Source organism: Panulirus ornatus, chromosome 37 (genome assembly GCF_036320965.1).
Source record: "Panulirus ornatus isolate Po-2019 chromosome 37, ASM3632096v1, whole genome shotgun sequence".
NCBI lineage: Eukaryota > Metazoa > Arthropoda > Malacostraca > Decapoda > Palinuridae > Panulirus > Panulirus ornatus.
Genome location: NC_092260.1, coordinates 7,496,843 through 7,521,401, shown reverse-complemented (window position 1 = coordinate 7,521,401; position 24,559 = coordinate 7,496,843). Strand labels below are relative to the sequence as shown.

Genomic DNA, 24,559 nt, shown 5'->3' with positions numbered 1-24,559 from the left:
GAAGGCGACTAAAAGGGGAGGGAGCAGGTGGCTGGAAATCCTCCCCTCTCATTTTTTTCAGTTTTCCAAAAGAAGGAACAGAGAAGGGGGCCAGGTGAGGATATTCCCTCAAAGGCTCAGTCCTCTGTTCTTAATGCTACCTCGCTATCGCGGGAAATGGCGAATAGTACGAAAGAAAAGAATATATATATATATATATATATATATATATATATATATATATATATATATATATATATATATATATATATATATATGGATGATAACGATTAAACAAGTTCGTAACAATTTTATATATTACTTTAGGCGATTTATTGAAGCTTTCCAACACGGGTAGAAAAGTAACTGCAAGATGGTTGGCAGAGTCATTCAGTACATAGAGATGACCACAGTAACGAAACTGTTAAACATTGGCCAGAAAAACGATCAAACTGAAGACCTTAACAACCTACACACATCGTAGCTCTCATCTCGTTACGCTACCCGTAACATTACGTCACTGAAATTCGTAATTGCTTATATTTATAACATAAAGTTATCCCCAGGTAACTTTACAGCACAACCTGTTATTAACCAAATCAGTGTAGGATGATTATCAAGATAACATAAGGAGAGTAGTTGAACATGCACGTCGCTACCCAGGCCAATCCCCCCCCCCCCCCCCAACACACACACACACACACACACACACACACGCACACACACAACCTCCTCGCCTTCCACACATTTTTCAACGCTCCCAGAATTTTCGCCTCCTCCCCCACCCTGTGACTCACTTCCGCTTCCATGGTTCCATCCGCTGCCAAATCCACTCCCAGATATCTAAAACACTTCACTTCCTCCATTTTTTTTTTTTTTCTACTCAAACTTGTCTCCCAATCAACTTGTCTCTCAACCCTACTGAACCTAATAACCTTGCTCTTCTTCACATTTACTCTCAGCTTTCTTCTTTCACACACTTAACCAAACTCAGTCACCAGCTTCTGCAGTTTCTCATCCCTTCTTGTCCACATAAGTTTATGATACGCTCGTTGTGTGTCGTGGACAATCCCGTGTTTACCAAATGGCGTCCTAGCTACGTCTCTTCGTTGTATATCAGCTGACTCATATTTCTTTCTAGTATCTTCCCTGATGGTGTGATTATTACACGGAAGTGCACCTGGGAACTTATCGTGTTTCGTTTTCCCCGTGGGCTCGGTTAGGCAACTGAGGTGAAATTCGCCCGTTCGGGTCATTTTGCTAGTCAGCTGGTCATGCCAAGATAAGCCTTCGTTCCTCTTGGGATGAATTATGTAGTGAGAGACGGAGGACTGGTCAGGGACCGGCCGCCCTTCCGTCCCGGGATGGTAATGTGGCCTCGTGAAGCCCCAGGCCAGGCCAGGCCAGGGACTCGGGTGGTTAGTGGGAGGAGAAGGGATGGGATGCGGGACTTGAGGTATGGGACGTCTCTGTAGGAAAGTTAAGACGTGTCGTCTGGGGCCATATTTACATACCCCCAGCTGGCTGAATGTGTGTGTGTGTGTGTGTGTGTGTGTGTGTGTTGATGAGGTGGGGTGAGCCATACACCACCCTACTTTACCTCCCCGTCTCCCCAGATCACCGTTTGTGCACACCTTTCACCCCAGACGGTAAGAGCTCATGATGAGGCTCATCGCTTGGTCTCTGACCTGTACCCCATAGGTATACCCCTACCTCACCTCCCGTCAATAACATACTGCTACAGCAACAAAATATACCAGTCCATAAACAACATACCACACAAGCCACAACATATCATCCCGGCAACAACATACTGCTCTAGCAACAACCTACCTTTTCATCCACATAGCACAACACCAACAACATACTACAACACTAACAAACATCCCACCACATCAGCAACATACCACCACAACAACAACATACCACAACACTAACAAACATCCCACCACATCAGCAACATACTACCACAATAACAACATACCACAAAAGTAACAACCCACTACATCAGCAACATACCACCACACCAACAACATACCACTTCACTAACAAATATAGCACCACACCAACAACATACCACCACACCAACATACCACCACACCATCTTCATATCACAACACTAAGAAACATACCACCACACCAACAACATACCACAACACCAACAACATACCACCACAACAAGATACCACAACATCAACAACATACCACCACAACAAGATACCACAACACCAACAACTACAACACAACACCAAAACAACATACCACAACACCAACAACATACCACAACACCAACAACATACCACCACACCAACAACTACCACAACATCAATAACATACCACCACACCAACAACATCCCAACACACCAACAACATACCACAACACCAAGATACCACCAATAAACAACATACCACAACACCAACAACATACCACCAACACAAATACCACCACACCAAAACATACACCCACACAACAAACCACTACCAACACCAAACAACACAACACCAACAAACATAACCCCAACCACACAAACACACAAACAAAAAACAACCCACAACCAACAAACATACCACACACACCAACAACAACCACCACAAAACAACCAACCACAAAACCAACAAAACCACCACAACACAACAACAACCACAACACACCACAAACCATACCACAACACCACCAACAACATACCACCACACAACAACATACCACAACACCAACAACATACCACCACACCAACAACATACCACACACCAACAACATACCACCACACCAACAACATACCACAACACCAACAACATACCACCACACCAACAACATACCACCACACCAACAACATACCACCACACCAACAACATACCACCACACCAACAACATACCACACACCAACAACATACCACAACACAACAACATACCACAACACCAACAACATACCACCACACCAACAACATACCACAACACCAACAACATACCACCACACCAACAACATACCACAACACCAACAACATACCACCACACCAACAACATACCACCACACCAACAACATACCACCACACCAACAACATACAACCACACCAACAACATACCACCACACCAACAACATACCACCACACCAACAACATACCACCACACCAACAACATACCAACCACACCAACAACATACCACCACAGCAACAACATACCACCACACCAACAACATACCACCACACAACAACATACCACCACACCAACAACATACCACCACAGCCAACAACATACCACCACACCAACAACAAACCACCACACAACAAGCATACACCACACCAACAACATACCACCACACCAACAACATACACCACACCAACAAATACACACAAACAACATAACCACCCACCAAAACATACACCACACCAACAAGATACCACAACACCAACAACATACCACCACAGTAACAACATACCACAACAACAACAACATACCACCACAACAACAACATACCACAACACCAACAACATACCACCACAGTAACAACATACAACCACACCAACAACATACCACCACACCAACAACATACCACCACACCAACAAGATACCACAACACCAACAACATACCACCACAGTAACAACATACAACCACACCAACAACATACCACACACCAACAACATACCACCACATCAACAAAATACCACACACAACAACATACACCACACAACAACATACACCACCACACCAACAACATACCACCACACCAACAACATACAACCACACAACAACATACACACACCAACAACATACCACAACACCAACAACATACCACCACACCAACAACATACCACCACACCAACAACATACCACCACACCAACAACATACCACAACACCAACAACATACCACCACACCAACAACATACAACCACACCAACAACATACCACCACACCAACAACATACCACACAGCCAACAACATACCACCACACCAACAACATACAACCACACAACAACATACAACCACACCAACAACATACCACAACACCAACAACATACCACCACACCAACAACATACCACAACACCAACAACATACCACCACACCACAACATACCACCACACCAACAACATACCACCACACCAACAACATACAACCACACCAACAACATACAACCACACCAACAACATACCACACCACCAACAACATACCAACCACACCAACAACATACCACAACACCAACACATACCACCATCACACAACATACAACCACACACCAAAAACCACAAAACAACACACAACAACACACCACAAACACAACACAACATACCCAACACCACAAACACAAACAAAATCCAAACACTAACACCAACAACAAACAACCACAAACAACCAAACCAACAACAACCACCACACAACAACATACACACCAACAAAAACAACAAACAACAAAAACATACACACCACACACACCAAACACAACACACAACACAAACAACAAACACACAAACAACCACACAACAACACACAACACAAACCAAACACAACAACAACCAACACCAAAAACAACACAACAAACCAAAACAAACAACACCAAACAAAAAAAACCAAAAACAACAACAACAACACAACAACAAACACCACACAACAACATACACCACCAACTACACACACACAACACACAACCACACAACATACACCACACCAACACATACCACAACCACAACATACATCACACCACAACATACCACAACCACCAACACATACCACAAATTACCAACAGTCACCCCCATAGCATCACCACACATCGACCACCAACAATACACATACCCTACCACACCAGCACTACACCACACAACATACATCACACCACACATCACCACATACCAGCACCCAACACAGTGTCCCCACATACAGTCTACCACACATGTGCGCACCAAAATGAGGCCATCGACCCACATGGTCGCCCACATAGCCATCACCCAACAACTTCCCCACATACCAGTCTACCCACACGCCCACATACAATTACCCCAACATTTACCCACATAGCCATCTGGCACACACTGTTACCCACCATATGACATCTACCCACATCCACTCATAGCCACCCACCCAACAAATAGTCGCCCTACGAAAACAACAGTCACAACCCACACATTCCACCATAATAGAGTCTACCACATGGTTCGCCTCCATCAGCATTACCCACACAGTGTACACTAACACTCAGGGACATCATACACATGCAGTAGCCTAACACTAACACATCTACACCACAGTGTGTCGCCCCACATGAGGCAGTCTGACCCACATTGTGCCCACATGAGGTCATCTGACCCACATGTGTCGCCCTACATGAGGCCAGTCTGACCCCACATGTGTCGCCCTACATGAGGCCAGTCTGACCCCACATGTGTCGCCCACATGAGGCCAGTCTGACCCCACATGTGTCGCCCTCACATGAGGCAGTCTGACCCCACATGTGTCGCCCTACATGAGGCCAGTCTGACCCCACATGTGTCGGCCTACATGAGGCCAGTCTGACCCCACATGTGTCGCCCTACATGAGGCCAGTCTGACCCCACATGTGTCGCCCTACATGAGGCCAGTCTGACCCCACATGTGTCGCCCTACATGAGGCCAGTCTGACCCCACATGTGTCGCCCCACATGAGGCCAGTCTGACCCCACATGTGTCGCCCTACATGAGGCCAGTCTGACCCCACATGTGTCGGCCTACATGAGGCCAGTCTGACCCCACATGTGTCGCCCTACATGAGGCCAGTCTGACCCCACATGTGTCGCCCTACATGAGGCCAGTCTGACCCCACATGTGTCGCCCTACATGAGGCCAGTCTGACCCCACATGTGTCGCCCTACATGAGGCCAGTCTGACCCCACATGTGTCGCCCCACATGAGGCCAGTCTGACCCCACATGTGTCGCCCTACATGAGGCCAGTCTGACCCCACATGTGTCGCCCTACATGAGGCCAGTCTGACCCCACATGTGTCGCCCCACATGAGGCCAGTCTGACCCCACATGTGTCGCCCTACATGAGGCCAGTCTGACCCCACATGTGTCGCCCTACATGAGGCCAGTCTGACCCCACATGTGTCGCCCTACATGAGGCCAGTCTGACCCCACATGTGTCGCCCTACATGAGGCCAGTCTGACCCCACATGTGTCGCCCTACATGAGGCCAGTCTGACCCCACATGTGTCGCCCTACATGAGGCCAGTCTGACCCCACATGTGTCGCCCTACATGAGGCCAGTCTGACCCCACATGTGTCGCCCTACATGAGGCCAGTCTGACCCCACATGTGTCGCCCTACATGAGGCCAGTCTGACCCCACATGTGTCGCCTACATGAGGCCAGTCTGACCCCACATGTGTCGCCCTACATGAGGCCAGTCTGACCCCACATGTGTCGCCCTACATGAGGCCAGTCTGACCCCACATGTGTCGCCCTACATGAGGCCAGTCTGACCCCACATGTGTCGCCCTACATGAGGCCAGTCTGACCCCACATGTGTCGCCCTACATGAGGCCAGTCTGACCCCACATGTGTCGCCCTACATGAGGCCAGTCTGACCCCACATGTGTCGGCCTACATGAGGCCAGTCTGACCCCACATGTGTCGCCCTACATGAGGCCAGTCTGACCCCACATGTGTCGCCCTACATGAGGCCAGTCTGACCCCACATGTGTCGCCCTACATGAGGCCAGTCTGACCCCACATGTGTCGCCCTACATGAGGCCAGTCTGACCCCACATGTGTCGCCCTACATGAGGCCAGTCTGACCCCACATGTGTCGCCCTACATGAGGCCAGTCTGACCCCACATGTGTCGCCCTACATGAGGCCAGTCTGACCCCACATGTGTCGCCCTACATGAGGCCAGTCTGACCCCACATGTGTCGCCCTACATGAGGCCAGTCTGACCCCACATGTGTCGCCCTACATGAGGCCAGTCTGACCCCACATGTGTCGCCCCTACATGAGGCCAGTCTGACCCCACATGTGTCGCCCTACATGAGGCCAGTCTGACCCCACATGTGTCGCCCTACATGAGGCCAGTCTGACCCCACATGTGTCGCCCTACATGAGGCCAGTCTGACCCCACATGTGTCGCCCTACATGAGGTCAGTCTGACCCCACATGTGTCGCCCCACATGAGGTCAGTCTGACCCCACATGTGTCGCCCTACATGAGGCCAGTCTGACCCCACATGTGTCGCCCTACATGAGGCCAGTCTGACTCCACATGTGTCGCCCTACATGAGGCCAGTCTGACCCCACATGTGTCGCCCCACATGAGGTCAGTCTGGCTCCACATGTGGCGCCCTACATGAGGTCAGTCTGACCCCACATGTGTCGCCCTACATGAGGCCAGTCTGACCCCACATGTGTCGCCCCACATGAGGCCAGTCCGACTCCACATGTGGCGCCCTACATGAGGTCAGTCTGACTCCACATGTGTCGCCCCACATGAGGCCAGTCTGACCCCACATGAGGTCAGTCTGGCTCCACATGTGGCGCCCTACATGAGGCCAGTCTGACTCCACATGTGTCGGCCTACATGAGGTCAGTCTGACCCCACATGTGTCGCCCAAATGAGGCCAGTCTGACCCCACATGTGTCGCACTACATGAGGTCAGTCTGACCCCACATGTGTTGCCCTACATGAGGCCAGTCTGACTCCACATGTGTCGCCCTACATGAGGCCAGTCTGACCCCACATGTGTCGCCCTACATGAGGCCAGTCTGACCCCACATGTGTCGCCCTACATGAGACGGTCTGACCCCACATGTGCCGCCCCACATGAGGCCAGTCTGACCCCACATGTGTCGCCCCACATGAGGCCAGTCTGACCCCATATGTGTCGCCCCACATGAGGCCAGTCTGACCCCACATGTGTCGGCCTACATGAGGCCAGTCTGACTCCACATGTGTCGCCCCACATGAGGCCAGTCTGACCCCACATGTGTCGCCCTACATGAGGCCAGTCTGACCCCACATGTGTCGCCCTACATGAGGCCGGTCTGACCCCACATGTGTCGCCCCACATGAGGCCAGTCTGACCCCACATGTGTCGCCCCACATGAGGCCAGTCTGACCCCATATGTGTCGCCCCACATGAGGCCAGTCTGACCCCACATGTGTCGGCCTACATGAGGCCAGTCTGACTCCACATGTGTCGCCCCACATGAGGCCAGTCTGACCCCACATGTGTTGCCCTACATGAGGCCAGTCTGACCCCACATGTGTCGGCCTACATGAGGCCAGTCTGACCCCACATGTGTCGCCCCACATGAGGCCAGTCTGACCCTACATGTGGAGCTTAACAGGAAGCGAGAAGTTTGACCTGACCCCAGCGTGACTTCTAACGCACACGACAGTGACCTTGTTTAGGAAGAGAAAGACTGAGATGACCTGATCTTCCTCACCTGCAGTGTGTAGGCCAGCATGCCAGCCTGGCTGTAGAACTTGACTTGTCCTGACCTGAGAGCCGCGCCCACCAAGGACCCGTCGGGAGAGAACTTGCAGGAGAGGACGTCGCTGCCACAGTCCCTGTGGAGGAGGTCAGAGATGAGCGCGGGGTCACGTGTTACCGTGAGGTTCGGGTGGACGGGTCGGACCCGATGACTGCAGGGGTAGACACGACGGACAGAGAGGTTGGGACGATGGATGGTAATGGATAGGGAAGTTAGTACTGTGGATGGTGATGGATAGTAAGGTTAGGACGATGGATGATGATGGATAGAGAAGTCAGTATGAAGGTTGCACGTGTGGATCTGCCCTTATGATATTTGGTTTAGTTTCAGTCCTGCTCTACTGGTCATACTCCAGCATCAAACGGGAGGACGAGCTTATTGTAAGCAACAGAGGCTACACACAAACATGGGTATGTTGGATGGTGATGGAGAAAAGTCATACCATCTTAACAATGTTCAAAAAGATTGATGTCTTGCCTGTTTATCACTTCTTTCCTTCACATGTATGTAATCTGCGATGGTCAGATCCAGACATGAGCGACCCGTGAGAGAAAATGTGGACACAGATCCTGGCCGGCCAGACCATCGGAAAAGAGGCAATCTGATCATTCGATTCGTAACTTTTCACTGTTCCTGGACTAATGCTACCAACAGGACGAAAAATAACTATTCTTTATATTACCGTATTAGATATCTGTTTTATTATAACAACTGACCTGGATTTGTGAAGCAGATGAGGTCTTACTGAAGATGTGTCATTACTTAGTCGGGTTTATACTCAACTGCAGCCAGTCAGCTGAGGAACTGTCCAATTGACTGCCTAGCGTGTATCACTCCGCGCCGCACCATGATGATCACAACACTACTTTCGACTTTTTGCTACATGACCCAAAGAATTCTATCTTTATATACATAAAGTATTAGTTGATAGTCAGTATATGGGCGTGATGTTCTCTTTTCTTAACAAAGAGGATATAAGAGACTCGCTAAACTGAAGTTACTAACCACAATGTGTTTGTGTTGGACACGTTAATGACTCGCTTGAAATATGTAACAAATTTCGATCCAGTCAAAATTTACAGTTAGATTTCTCTCTATATATTTATTAAGTTTATAATATATGTGTCTTTTTTCCCTGTCACTAAAACTGAAAGTGGTGTTTAGAGGAAAACAGCTCGACAGGCCTAAGCCTGTTGTAACTTTATCAGGATGGTTAGGGAGAGAAGACATGATTAGAGGGAAAATGAAACAAATGTGTTTGAGACAATGCAAAACGGTTGTGGAACCTGTGAGTGGCGGATGGAATATCCTTACAGGATGATACAGCGGTTATACAAGAAAATACAAAGAAATACAAAGGAATTCAAACAGCAACAGACTATTAGGTCCTTTCTATGCAGTTTGTGATACTGATAAGTATCAGAAACTCACAGATTCGTGTGGTATAAGGTAGAAGGTATACAGATAATTCAAGGAGAATAACCTTCATGTTGTCATGTTCACTTGAGTCGCAAATAATGAAAGTTACGGACTTGAAGCGAAACATTTATCAAGTTTGTTCTTAAACGTAATTATGATACTGCTTTCAACAACTGTACCTGGCAAATCATTTCATACCTTAACAATTTTGTTGAAGACTTTACAAAGCACTTCGCTTCATTCGAAGTAAAAATCGTTTGCCCACGAGTTTGCATCCATTACTACAAGTAGAGTCTGATGAGTCAAGTCTTTGGTAATCTAACAGATCGAGATAATCAAAGCCTTTGATCAGTTTGAATACTTGTATCAGATTATCTCTTGACCGTCTATGTTGAATAGATTCAAGTCGTACGATCTCATCTCGTAGGATTTGCTTCTCAGTCCTGAAATAATCTGGGTGTTCGACGCTGTTCTCTCTCCGTTCTGTTGATGTCTCTTTTTTAATAAGGTAGGGTGACCAGAACTGAACACAGTATTCAAGACGTGGACGAACCAATGAATTATAAAGAGTAACGATGATTTCCCTGAACTTAGATTCGAAGGCTGTACCAATGAAATCAAGAATATTCTTCGCCTTTTTTTCACTGCTGTGCTCTGCTTACTTGGTTTTATGTCATCAGAGATTACTACACCCAAGTCTATATCTACATTTTGCATTTCGACAGTATTCATACTGTTGTTTGACTTTTCGTTTTTTCTACCGATGTAAAACTTTGCACATATCAATAACAAAATTCGCTTTCCATGTATGAGCCCAGCAGCCTCTTCCCCTTTCTCCATTAACTGTGGTGTCCCTCAAGGTTCTGTCCTGTCCCCTACACATTTTCTCTATTCTATCAACGATGGTCATCAGTATGTTTATGTCAGTTTCAACTTTAGACGTTCAAGTTCATGTGTAGAATCATTGCCCAGCGTTGCATCATCAGCGAATTTTGATATCTTGCAATGCAGCCCATTATCAATGTCATTAATATATATGGGAAAGAGAACCGTTGCGAAGACTGATCCTTGTGGCACTCCACTTTTTACATCTAACAATTATGAGGCTTGACCATTAATCACAACTCTTTGTTTAAGGCCAGTTAACCATTTTCCTATCTACTGAAGCACAACTCCATCAGTACCATGTGACTTAATACAACCCCATCAGTGCCATGTGACTTAACACAACCCCATCAGTACCATGTGACTTAATTTTGCTGGTTATCTTTGATACGGAACCTTATCGAAACCTTTTTGACAGTCTAGATAGATAACATCAACTGCTTTACTCTCGTCGAACATGTTGATTACATCGTAAAAGAAATCAAGCAGTTTTGTCAGACATGAGCGATTTTGTCGAAAATCAGGATGCGAATCGTTTATTAAGAGTTGATCCTCTATACAGTTTACAATTCTATATCGATTGATGTTTTCCACAAGTTTTCCAACTATAGACGCTAAGCTAACAGGATGATAATTACCAGGCAGTGACTTATACCTTTTCTTTGATAATGGTGTTACACTGACAAACTTGCATTCATCTAGAACTTTTCCTGTAGCAAGTGGCTTATTGAGAAGGGCAGTCAAGGGCTTAAGTATCTCATTTTTCGCCTCTTTCATTGTTCTCAGATAAAACTTATCAGGTGTCTGCCGTTTTTATATAGTTTAATTCCGTTTATTGCTAAAAGTACGTCCTCGGCTTTTATGTCTATATGTTGAAGAGCCTTCTCCTCTCTTCTCAGTCTTTCCTAGTGCCAAAGTTGCTGAGAAATCACTATCATTATCTATGTTATATACAAGAAGATCCCACACGAATCAAACTCGGCATTAAACTATGCAATAAACAATTAGTAAGGCATCTGAACCCACTGAGCAGCTGATCAACTTGCGAGAAATACGACTTGCTAAGTAGTGCGCACCCAGTTATGCGTAGCCCGTGCGCATGCACGCTGGACACCAAGCCCAAATGAGAAATGAAAGAATACGTTGACTGTTTGCATCAGCAGGCAGGCATGAACGTTGCTAAAGTACACTTTAAGCATAAACATGGTCATAAATATATGAGGTACACAGCCACTGAGTTCGTAAACACGTAGATAGTATGTTAATATCAACTGAGCTGGTAACACTGCACTGAGGAGGAGAAAGAATACAGTCACTCATGAAAGTCCTTGGGGGTCCGTGTGTGTGTGTGTGTGGGCCTGTGCAGTCCCCACTCCTTGCTGTACGGCGAGTCTGTATAACAACGTCACAACACACACACACACACACACACACACACACACAAGACAGAACTGTGACGCTGATGTGATAAAGTAAGAAATTATTGTCTGTCAATCATGTGTTATCGATAGTCATAATCAGTTACATATTCATTGTTGTATGATAAGATATGAAGGTTAGAGCCACTCTGATGTCTGTTTTCATACGGCAAGTGATCAGTGACAACGGTAGTGCCGGTCGAGATGTATTCGAATAGTTTCGAAACTTTGCTTCGTATCCACACGAATAATGGTGTAAACCATTAAGAGCTGAACGCACACAGTATCAACCATTTATGCTGTTTAGCATATCTTCGTCATATTTTCCTCCATATAACCAATGAAAACCAAATCTGAATAATAGGTCATCAAACATTCTAAGTAGACCAAGACTCGAAACAACGAGCAGTGAAGCAGTCTGAGTTGACCAAAGTCGTAATGGAACAGCACCGAGTCTAGGGCAACAATCTACTGAAGTAGGTCCATCGTCGTATATTTGTGATGATATTATATGCCGCCAGTGATGGAAAATACATGTTATTACATAATTATGGACCGCAATATTGAGACTAGAAATTGATTCAGTTCCTTAAATGTGCCTTGTGTTGATGTAGTGGTGTGGACGTGCGGGTTAACAATCAAAAGGCTGTGTGTGAAAAGGTGCACATTAAATGACCATCAACTTATTCCTGTTGCATGCTTAATGTGATCAAGCTATAGTGTATTTGGCTAGCGATAACAATTACTGTCATACTTAATGCCAAATACAATTGTATCATTTACAATGTTATGTCCACTCACAATGATTGTGTGTGTGGTTATGCTGGTGGGGTCGGACTCTCATATACTTATATAGTTGCTAAGGTCGAATACTGTGTGGAGGGGCAGGCCACTAGGCTGTGTGTGTGTGTGTGTGTGTGGAGGCAGGTGTGAAAGCGAAGCGAGGCGGGTGCGACAGCTCGCAAACCCCAACTCCGCCTTCCTCTCCACTGTAGCTGCCTACCTCATGAGCTAATTGTGTTTTCACTTACTACAGAGTAAATATTATGGGAGTTATGTAGTTTACACAGGACCTGATATTTCGATAATTTTGGTGTTAACTTTGATGAATATTATGCTGGTATTTTCCTCACACCAGGCCACATTTATGGGCCTGAATCAATTTCGAGTATTAATATTGTTGGCCATAATTATGTAATAACCTGTATTTTCCATCACTGGCGGCATATAATTGCTTGTCTAACCTATTCTAAACCCAACCCCACTTAGAGGAATATGAACTTTAAACACCCACTGCTGGACTCAGAGTCCAGTCATCAATAAGATAAATAACTCACTTCCTGTATGTTATAAAAAAAAAATTTGTAGCAAATGACATTTTCTTTATACTGTCGAACACAAATTAGCCTAACCTAACCTACGTTAACCTAACCTTCCACACCACGCCACGGTCGCCACCACACGATTGGCAATATTCTCCATAACACAGTAATGCAGTGGATAATTATGACAAATATACATCTATAACCATTGTAAATCCTATTTCCAATGTTGTATACATGTATAATCATAAAACGGCCAAGTTCGGAGCACATAACTGCCATTACTCCTGTCCCCACTGCCTCCCACTTAGTGATCGCCTTCATACACACAAGAAACGTCGCTAATAAAGTATTGGTCAGGAGTTGAAACCTCACACACGTGATATCCTCCATCTAATCCAACATAATCAAATACGTAATAACTTAGACTGGAAAATCTAGATCTTAAGGAATTCTGGCTTATCATTCAATACTTTGCTGACTTGCAATATTACCATGTCCGAATCTTAAATAAATTTACAAATGAGTTAATGTGTAGGGCCAGGTGAACAGTCGACTGGGATTATAATATGTTGGTAGCCTGTTCTGCAACACACGGGATAATGTTATTATCTGCATCTTGCAGAATGGACCGAGACCGTCGACGTCGGATCCAATAGAGAGTGCATAGGCCAATGCACCGTGCAGACCGTCCCGAGGTTGTTAGCAAAAGTGGAGCATCATTGGTATGAGGAACGCTGGTATGACAATGGCAGCCATCGCACGGGCCACGGAGCGCGGCGTTAAAACTGTGACCAAGTGGATACGGTCATCAGATGGAGAGGGAGATAAGCTACACGTCCAAGAGGTGGTCGACCAAGATTTGTGATTCTTGAGGATGATCAGCGAATCGTCCAAGCTGTGATGGAGAAGCCACTTACATCAACTGTTTACCATATCGTCCAAGCTGTGATGGAGAAGCCACTTACATCAACTGTTTACCATATCGTCCAAGTTGTGATGGAGAAGCCACTTACATCAACTGTTTACCATATCGTCCAAGCTGTGATGGAGAGGCCACTTACATCAACTGTTTACCATATCGTCCAAGCTGTGATGGAGAAGCCACTTACATCAACTGTTTACCATATCGTCCAAGTTGTGATGGAGAAGCCACTTACATCAACTGTTTACCGAATCATCCCGAAAGAACGAGACGTCATCTTCATGAGTGCGGTATAAGGTGTTGTATCTCCGCTAAGATGGTAAGACTAACGCAGGCAAATAAGGAAGCACGACCGCAATAATGAAATTGTTTGAAACTTGGTAGTCTGGACGGACGAAAAATCGTTCAAGACAACTGCTGCAAAGGTTCATGTTTGTTGGCGACCTCTGAACTCCAGGTATTCTGAGCAGAACATACAGGAACTGAGAAGTGGACGTTGTAGTCTGAGCTTCCATGGTTGGATGTGGTCTGGGGAACCAGGAGACTTGACATAAAAACGGTTTCCTTAATGCAGAGAAATATATACAAATACTTGAAGCAATTTCCCCCTCCATTCGTGCTACAGCCACTCGTGCGCCTAACCCAAGTCGATTCGTTCATGTTAAAAGCCCCGTCTACACCAGCCGCTTGGTCAGGGATTGGTTTGCTGAAGACCCGGATATTCAGGTTATAGTAACGCCAACCCAAGGGTGTGACGTCAACGTCATTGAGAACGTGTGGGCAATGATGGAGCTATAGTAAATCATGCCACTGCCGAATGGGAAAGTTTAAAACGTCTGCCAAACTATTGTCAACGTCTTGTTGATTCAGTTCCAGACAGGCTGAATCCAATGATTGAGGCAAATGGGGGAAGGGAAAAATGTTAATCATTTGCTCTGTCTGTAATATCATTAATTGGATGTTCAGGGAAGGGCAATGAGTAAAATAATGTAATAAATACTGTTGGTTTGGTTGGATGCATGTAACTGTACAAGTGGAGCAATTCATGGTAACCTGTGTATACCATCCACTACTTTTCTCAATTATTCTACTCAGGCTTCGGATATGGTAACATTGCAACTCAACACAGTATTGAATAATGAGCCAGAATTCCTTATAATCTAGATTTGCCAGCCTGTTATTACGTATTTGATTATGTTGGATTAGATGGAGGATATCACGTGTGTGAGGTTTCAACTCCTGACCAATACTTTATTACCGACGTTTCTTGTGTGTGTGAAGGCGATCACTAAGTGGGAGGCAGTGGGGACAGGAGTAATGGCAGTTATGTGCTCCGAACTTGGCCGTTTTATGATTATACATGTATACAACATTGGAAATAGGATTTACAATGGATATAGATGTATATTTGTCATAATTATCCACTGCATTACTGCGTTATGGAGAACATTGCCAATTGTGTAGTTTAGACACGACAGTTTCGGAGACATAATCATCACACAAAACCTAAAATTCTACATACTGTACAACAGTTTCGTCGTAAATAATATCATCTTCCACTTGGTTAGGTTATCACAGATTAGGATGTGTTGTCTGCAAGAGCAGTGCACAGAACTTAGGTTTTCTGTGACGACTGGGCTCTGTCTCCTGTGGTGGCGACCGTGGCGTGGTGTGGAAGGTTAGGTTAAGTTAGGTTAGGTTTGGTTAGGTTACTTTGTGTTCAAGAGTATAAACAAAATGTCATTTGCTACAAAAAAAAAAAAATTATAACATACAAGAGGTGAGTTATCTATTTTACTAATGGTTGGACTCTGTGTCCAGCAGTGGGTGTTTAAAGTTCACATTTCCCTAAGAGGGGTAAGGTTTAGAATAGGTTAGACATGCAATTATATGCCGCTAGTGATGGAAAATACATGTTATTACATAATTATGGCCAACAATATTAATACTAGAAATTGATTCAGGCCCATAAATGTGGCCTGGTGTGAGGAACATACCAGCATAATATTCATCAAAGTTATCACACAAATTATCGAAATATCGGGTCCTGTGTAAACTACATAACTCCCATAATATTTACTCTGTAGTAAATGAAAACACAATTAGCTCATGAGGTAGGCAGCTACAGTGGAGAGGAAGGCGGAGTTGGGGTTTGCGAGCTGTCACACCCGCCTCGCCTCGCTTTCACACCTGCCTCCACACACACACACACACACACGGCCTAGTGGCCCACCCCTCCACACAATATTCGACCTTAGCAACTATATGAGTATGTGAGAATCCGGCCTCACCACACACACACACACACACACACACACAAACAGCCTTCCATATTGTTAGCCCGCACGTCCACACCACTACATCAACACCAGGCACATTCATGGGCCTGAATCAATTTCTAGTCTCAATATTACGGTCCATAATTATGTAATAACATGTATTTTCCATCACTGGCGGCATATAATATCATCACAAATATACAACGATGGACCTACTTCAGTAGACTGTTACCCTAAACTCGGTGCTGTTCCATTGCGACTTTGGTCAACTCAGACTGCTTCACTGCTCGTTGTATCGAGTCTTGGTCTACTTAGAATGTTTGATGACCTGCTATTCAGATTTGGTTGTTATTGGTTATCATTTGGTTATCATATGGAGGAATACATAACGAGGATATGCTAAACAACTTTAATGGTTGATACTGTGTGCGTTTAGTCATGTGGATATGAAGCAAATTTTCGAATCTATTCGAATGCATCTCGACCTGCACTGATTCCTTTGGACACCACCGTGCTTGTCAGACGTTCCTCACCTCTCGCCCTGCAGCAAGAGTTTCGAATTTCATCGTCGGTTGTCCAAGCTTTGCACCATGTCTGGGGCAAGTGGTGTGCAGAAACACGAGAAGAATTTGGCTAAGCAAGAAAGGATTGTTTAATGAACTGCATAGACGACGACCTGCAGCTTTCAAGTTGCGAATCAGAAAATGATACGCGACCAACAACAATGGAGGTGACAGACGGTTTTCAAGAGGTGATCAATAGAAAGGAAAAGAAGAGGAGGCGAGAGAGAGACTCAAGCAAAGTGAAGGAAGTGATAGTGACGAAGTCCAGAACGACAGGAAGGAAAAGAATGCGTAAGGAGAAGAAAGCAGAAAGAAAACTACAACTAGGAACCGAACGCAGCAAGTTGGTCGAATGAATCCTGGTGACAGTGCCAATGTGACGAGCTCCTCGGGTGGAGGAAACAGTTCAGGTAGGAGGAGGTTGAACTTGCCAAGTGACTTACGCATGACATCTTATGAGCAGTTACTGTGGGCTGCTAAGCTGAGAAGGCAGCATAAGATGTTTGAACCTCTGCTTAAGGAAGGGGTAGTGATTTCTATCTGATTGTGGCTGGAGATGAAGCAGTGATGTTTCTGATGACGACAGGGTTTGAGGAGGTGATATTAACGATATCCCAAGACACAGAACAACACACTAAGGTTATCCTGGATCCTGGTTTCCTTCTTGATGATACATGATTCGTATGGGCAAAGCGACATGAAATCCGGGGAGAAAAGAAGAAACAAGTGGCAGTCTTGATGAAGGGAGACGTTCGGGAGATATTCGTCTCTTGAATAGATACAGGAGACTTGCAAAGTTCTTTGAACATCCTGTTTTGTGTTACAAGTGCAGTAGGAGGATGGCCTGGAAATGCCAAAGTAAATATCGTTGTCGTTACTGTGGAAAAAATCATGATTCAATGGAATGTGGAAATGAAATAAAGTCTGGCCAACGTGTTGCGCCGTCCTGTTGCAACTGTGGCGGTGCGCATAATGCAGGGTCACCAGTTTGCAGTAAAAGACCACATGTGCTCGGCGCCTGGTGACCGACCGTGGAGGAAGTGCAGCAGCGGGAAAGGGAGGATGGACGAGGAATTACAGAAGAGACAGCGCTACCTCCCACTGAAAACGTCTGGGAGAAGAGAATGGAACAGAATGACACGTTGAAGGTGACACGAAGTGATGCAAAGGCTGCACCGAGAACCACTCCAGATGATAAGGTAAATGACATCCTCAGTGATGTGTTTGGTGCAGTAGTTCAACTCTGACAAGAAATTCAGGCACTTAGGAAAAAGGTAGAAGACAATCAGAATGTAACTGCTGATGTTTGTAAACATAGAAAGGTGGGGTGGGGTGGGGTGCAAGAGAGAGAGAGAGAGAGAGAGAGAGAGAGAGAGAGAGAGAGAGAGAGAGAGAGAGAGAGAGAAGAGAAGGCTGATAACAATACAGTGATAAACACTGACCAACCATCCTGGCTCCGGGGGAGCGGAAATGTGGACATTAGGAAAGAGATAACCCGCAGGTGGGCTGACATCCCTGAAGTATTACGTCATAAGGTATCAACACGAGTGAAAGATGTGATGGAACAATTTGTGAATGAGAGAATACAGTTAGTTTCAATTGTAAGTAGGGAAAATGGAAGACCATAGATTAGGTATTCTTTCTTGGAATATAAAAAGCTTACGTACTAAGACCACAGATGTGCATGCTTATGCGCTGTTGTATAAGGTGGATGTTATAACTGTACAAGACATGGGCACAGAGGATGGCAGCTCAATAGATTTGCATGATTATCAATGTTTCTGTTTACCAGCTGATAAAAGAAATGATACAAGAGGACTGTTAACTTATGTTCGGAAAAATGTGCCGGTTGAATTAGTGTTAACTAACGAGCAAAATGGGGTTGAAAGTTTTGTCTGTTAAAGTCAACCTTCTCCGAGGAAGATCTATATGTATTGTTGATGTTTATATTCATCCTCAAAGTTTGTGTGTTATAGTCTACCTCCTCCAAGGCCATCGATCTATATGTATTGTTAATATCTATGTACATCCTCAAAGTTTGTGTGCTAGAGTCAACCTCCACCAAGGGAGATCTATATGTACTGTTAATATTCATGTACATCTTCAAGGTGTGGACATTGATGATATGCCAGAGTGTATATTTACGAATGACTGTCTTGGTTGGTGGTATTAATGCAAGACATGAAGTTCTGGGTACTGCAGAACCTAGCAATATCAATGGTAGAAAATGGTTACATTTTTGGGGGAAGTATGATGATGATGTTAGAATACTGGGTAATGATGAGCCTACTCATATACGTGGAGGGAGATTGGAGCATGTGGTACTCTTCAATACAGGTGGATCGAGGATGAGTGTTGAGATAGTTGGGGATTTGCTCGGTGATCACCTTGCATTACGAGTCATTGTACATGTCAATAACATAGAAAGTCATTGAGCGTAAAAGATATTATTTGTTGGATGACAAAAAGGAGGAATGGTCGCTACTGCACAGGATTGGTACACGGGTTATGAATCAAGAGATGTAGATAGCTTTTTTGATGACTTATTACGTATTGATTCTATGCCGACGATCAAACATTGTAGGTTTAGAGGAGAAATGAATAATAGGAAACGTAATGTGTATTTTAAAGACTTAAGTTAGTAAAGGGTTGGAGCAAATTACTTTGAAAGGCGCGTAAAAATTGGAGTGCAAATCTTAATGATAATGAAATCAAGGAAGCGCTGAAAAAGACTGCTATAATGTGCACTGAGGCAAAGCAAAAAAGCAAGGAATAAATATTGGACGAACTTTTTATGGAGAATTGGTAATCATAAGAGCTTGAGTGACATCTGGAGGGAAGTAAATAAAGTACGAGGTGATGGAAACAAGGGCAACACCCACGCTGATCCACAAGCTAGGGACAATCAACTTATTCACAAGTGGGCTGGAGTGGCCACTTGTACAGAGTTACTACCTGTAGTGCAGGAATCATTACAAAATAAAATCAGGTTTAGGAGGGAATTAGTACCGAGTCAGTGTGCGCTGGAAGATGATGATACATGTGTGCCAATAACGAGATGCGAATTATTGTATGTGATTAAGAAGGGGAAATCTATTGCACCAGGGGAGGATGGAGTAACATATGGCATTATTAATTGTATAGCTAGCATGGAAAGGCTGCTTCTAGACTTATTCAATATGTCATACAATGAAGGTTGTACTCCACTTATGTGGAAAAAACAGTACTCTTACCAATACCTATATGTAATGGAGATTTTCGACCAGTATCCCTAACCTCGTGTTTTAGCAAAATGATGGAGAGAATGATATTGAACAGGGTGTTGTATAAAGTTGAAAATCTCTTGCCCAATTTACATGGGTTTATGCGAGGGAAAAGCACTGCTGATTGTGTCATGAAGAGTTTGAGTAATGGCGAGGCTAATGTAAAACATTTGTCGGTTTAAAAGAGGCATTTGACAGAGCAAATAATGAGATTTTTCTTGAAGAACTTGTTAACTTGGGTGGTTCCGGGAAGTTGCTGAAATGGATTGACGATTATCTAAGTAACTGAAAGGCCGAAGTTTGGGTTCAAGGTTGGTATTCAGGAGAGATGGAGTTGGGAACTCCACAGGGAGGTGTTCTTAGCTCCGCTCTTTTAAATATACTAATGAATATAATAGCTCGGCATGAATTTCCCGGAAATACTTAGGTCATGATGTATGTTGATGATATCCTGTTGCAATGTAAAGATATGAGCAACATGCAACACACTTTAAACGCTTTGAGCATACTTTGCTGTAGAATGGGTATTGTAATTAATGATGAGAAATCTAAGTATCAAATTAAGGATTTGGAAGAGAGGGATTTATCTTGAGTAAATAAGGTTAGGAAAAGTTAACGTGCATAAATTGGTATGAACATTGGGTACACAGGCAGCAGTAGAGTACGGGAGATACAGTATCTGGAGAATGCATGCAAAGGGCGTTTAAGATCACTGAGAGCTTTAGCGTAGAGTGGAAATGACGTTGGCACCCCAGTTTTAAGGATAGTGTACATCAGCACAGTACGATCAGTTATTGACTATTCAACACCTGTTCTCATCACATACAGTAAAAAGGATATTCACAAACCTGAAGTCATACAAAATGAGGCCTTGAGAATAGTGTTAGGCTGTCAACGAGACACTAGAGTGCAAACCAAGGGAATGGAATTAACTTTACCAAGTATCCTGAACATAGGATAAAGGAACTTGCTGTACCTGCTGCTCTCAGATCCATTAGGAGAAATGCAGATGATAGACTGTCTCGTGCAGTGACGTATTTCAGTGAAAGAAGAAATCTTAGTTATGTGTCCAAGTACACAAAGACTTTGTATGATGCTATAAGGGCGTTGATAAACATTGTGTTTCCTGACCAACTAACTACATAAGGTTCAGACCAGGGCAAGAAGGATGCATCGTAGTAGATATCTCACAGCTTGACTGGAGTAAAGCTGATTGCCATCCCACTCATTTACGGAGTATCTTTATTTGGAGAAAGTATTTACCTTCTCTACACGTAATACTGTACATATATACTATGATGCATCAGTCTTGCATAATGAAACATTTAGTAAAAGGATTAGTGATAACACCTCATGCATTCTGGCTGAGTTACATGCAGTCTGTGAGGGTCTTCAGATGTGGACGGTAGAAATGCACTGAAGGCCTTGCAGAGTAAGCATCCGAGTAACTACCATTTTTCTAACATGTAAACGTCTGGTTATAGTACTGTGTAAGATGAAATGTGATGTAAAGTCTATATTGATTCCATCACACGTAGGGAGTCATTTCACTGGACTGGCTGATGGGTTGGCCAGAAAAGCCACAGAAAACATGTTCATAAATATTGTTAGTTATAAGAATATAGGAATGATAAAGAATGAAATGAAAAGAATAAGAGAAGAAGGGGAAAAAGCAAGTGTAGGTGTAATTGTTAAATATAATGATACTTTACATTATTAATATGTCTTAAATAACACCAATGTAACTTATGGGGCAAACCTTACAGATGTGGATAATGTGTTCATGAGACTAAGACTGGGATATAAATGTTATTGGTAGTTAAGTGGAGGGACTGGTCGACACTGACAACTTATCAAATGAGGGATGGACATACACTAGAACATTATGTATCAAGTTCTGAAAAATTCAGCCTTACAGAAACAATGAAATTAGTCATTTAAAAGAACGAGTTTGTTTGATGATTCATAATAGTGTGATTAATGAAACGCTTGCGTAGTACAAAAACTTTGCACTAAGGTTCTAACATCCTTGTGATGATTTCAGGGGAGTGAAAATGAGGCCATTGTTTATTTTTCTTTGCACTGCACATATATACACAACAGTTATGATTTTTGTGAATATTTTGTAAATCCCACTGGAGGATGATGAAGAGAAGGGGCGTAGTATACTACCCCGTTCCGTTGATGTAAATATGTCAGTAAATACTTCAATTTCAATTTCGACCCGCACTATTTTCGTCACTGATCACTTGATTAATGAAAACTTAGACATCTGCCACAATGTAAACCGTCTCTTCGAGGCAATCGAAATTGCCTGTAACCCGAACGAGTGGCGCCTCTTCATTGACAGCTCATCCAGGAGCCTCAAAGCCGTGCCTGCTTCATAACCGGAACAAGTACCTTCTCTTCACCTGGCTCAATCATAGCATTTTGTTATGATACTGGTTACAAATACGTACGTGTTCCCTGAGTAACAGAAATATATGCATCACTGGTCTCGGTAAACACATGACGGGTTTTAAACCTTACACGTTCAGTGAATGGTCAAGGAGTAACCAAGGGAAAAATATATAAACATATACTGGTGAATTCTGAGTTACGGTCAGTAGAAATATGCACACTTTAACACAAGGAAAACATAACATCACTCAAATAATGTACTCTAAACTGAAGTTACAACAATGATGTTACATTATTACCACAGTGGAATGTCACATTAGCGCCATCACAACCATCCTTGAGTGCATGGGTTGCGGTGGGCGAGGGAGGGTGGAGGAGACGCTGGAAAGCAGGAGAGAGGAAGGAGGGAATGAGGGAAGGCAGCGACACTGGCAGTAAAGAAAAATAAAGGGCCAATGTTGATGTTTAAGTTTACAGGAAGATGATGGTGAGAACGCGTTTAGCACATTATCAAGAATGATTTCCTATCCTGTGTTGACCTGCACGGTCTGAAGTGTGCCAACTGGGAGTTTGTAATGCATTTAGTAGTTTAGGGAGCTAGGGATAAGGGGTAGGAGACTGTGTCGAGAGATCACAAGACAGAACTATTTGCCCGTAAACGTTGCATGTTCCTGTTGGACACAGTTGCTTTGTTTATATATAACTATGTGGTGCACAGAATCCTACATGGACATCCACAGAAGTTATTTGATGATAAAGGTTTATATAACATTATTATTACGTTATGATTGACAGCGGCTGTACGACAACACCAGTTTTTGACACCACAAAATTTTACGTTCATTAAAGTTAATAGGCGATTCTTTACGTACCTGATCGTTATCAGTTATACAGAACACATACCAGATCTATCTATCAGCAAGAACAATTGACTTTCATTTCTGGATATCAAACAGACAGTTCACGTCGGTGTACAATGTCCTACGTACCCTTACTCCTCAGCCATTACAGTTTGCCAGCTCAGCTGACACACCCTGGCTCCGTGCTCACGAGCTCCCGTGGCCAGTGTCCATACACAAGGTAGGCAAGAACAGGACCGCTTTGCCTTGTAGGGTAGAACATGACATTGTGCAAGACATGTGGTACAGGATTAGGATTGGGAATTTGTCAGCTCATATAGCAGAACTATGGTGATTAGTGGATATTGTTGTAGCCGCTACAGAATTAGAAATACGAACAAAGAGAATTTGAATGACGGGAGTGGAAATTTGAGCAATGCAAGAGTGAAACATACTTTGTCAAGGGATCCGAAACTCTGAGGATCCGAAACTGAGAGGATTCGGAAGTGAGCGCATTCGAAACGGACAGGATCCGAAACAGTTTAGAATGATGTTGAGATGATCTGAATGCAGTTTAAGAGCCCTTAATTGGAGGCTGACAGGGAAATGGAATGTTATGGAAGATGTCTGTCGTCAGTGCCTTATCAACCATAATTATCTTAGGAATGGAATAATGACAATACACAGAAACAGTTAGCACTGAGCCCCACCATGCACTATCCCCGCTCCCATTTTTCCCAGTTATCCTTAACAGTATACCAGCTGACCTTCACTGTGTATCCATGGACTTCAAAATGCTTTTGTTACATCC

At 44.1% G+C, this 24,559-nt stretch overlaps 1 protein-coding gene across 1 annotated transcript in view; it reads right to left on the bottom strand.

The window, feature by feature from the left end:
- The window catches only part of LOC139760479 (uncharacterized), a 59,043-nt gene extending 49,785 nt beyond the window's left edge, over window positions 1-9,258 (bottom strand). The window contains exons 1-2 of the mRNA XM_071683755.1: window positions 9,152-9,258; window positions 8,388-8,511 (exon numbers count right to left, since the gene is read on the bottom strand). Of these exons, the coding sequence (XP_071539856.1) occupies window positions 8,388-8,408 (21 nt within the window). The 5' untranslated portion in view covers window positions 8,409-8,511; window positions 9,152-9,258. The remainder of the gene's footprint in view (window positions 1-8,387; window positions 8,512-9,151) is intronic.
- Window positions 9,259-24,559: the final 15,301 nt, after the last annotated feature.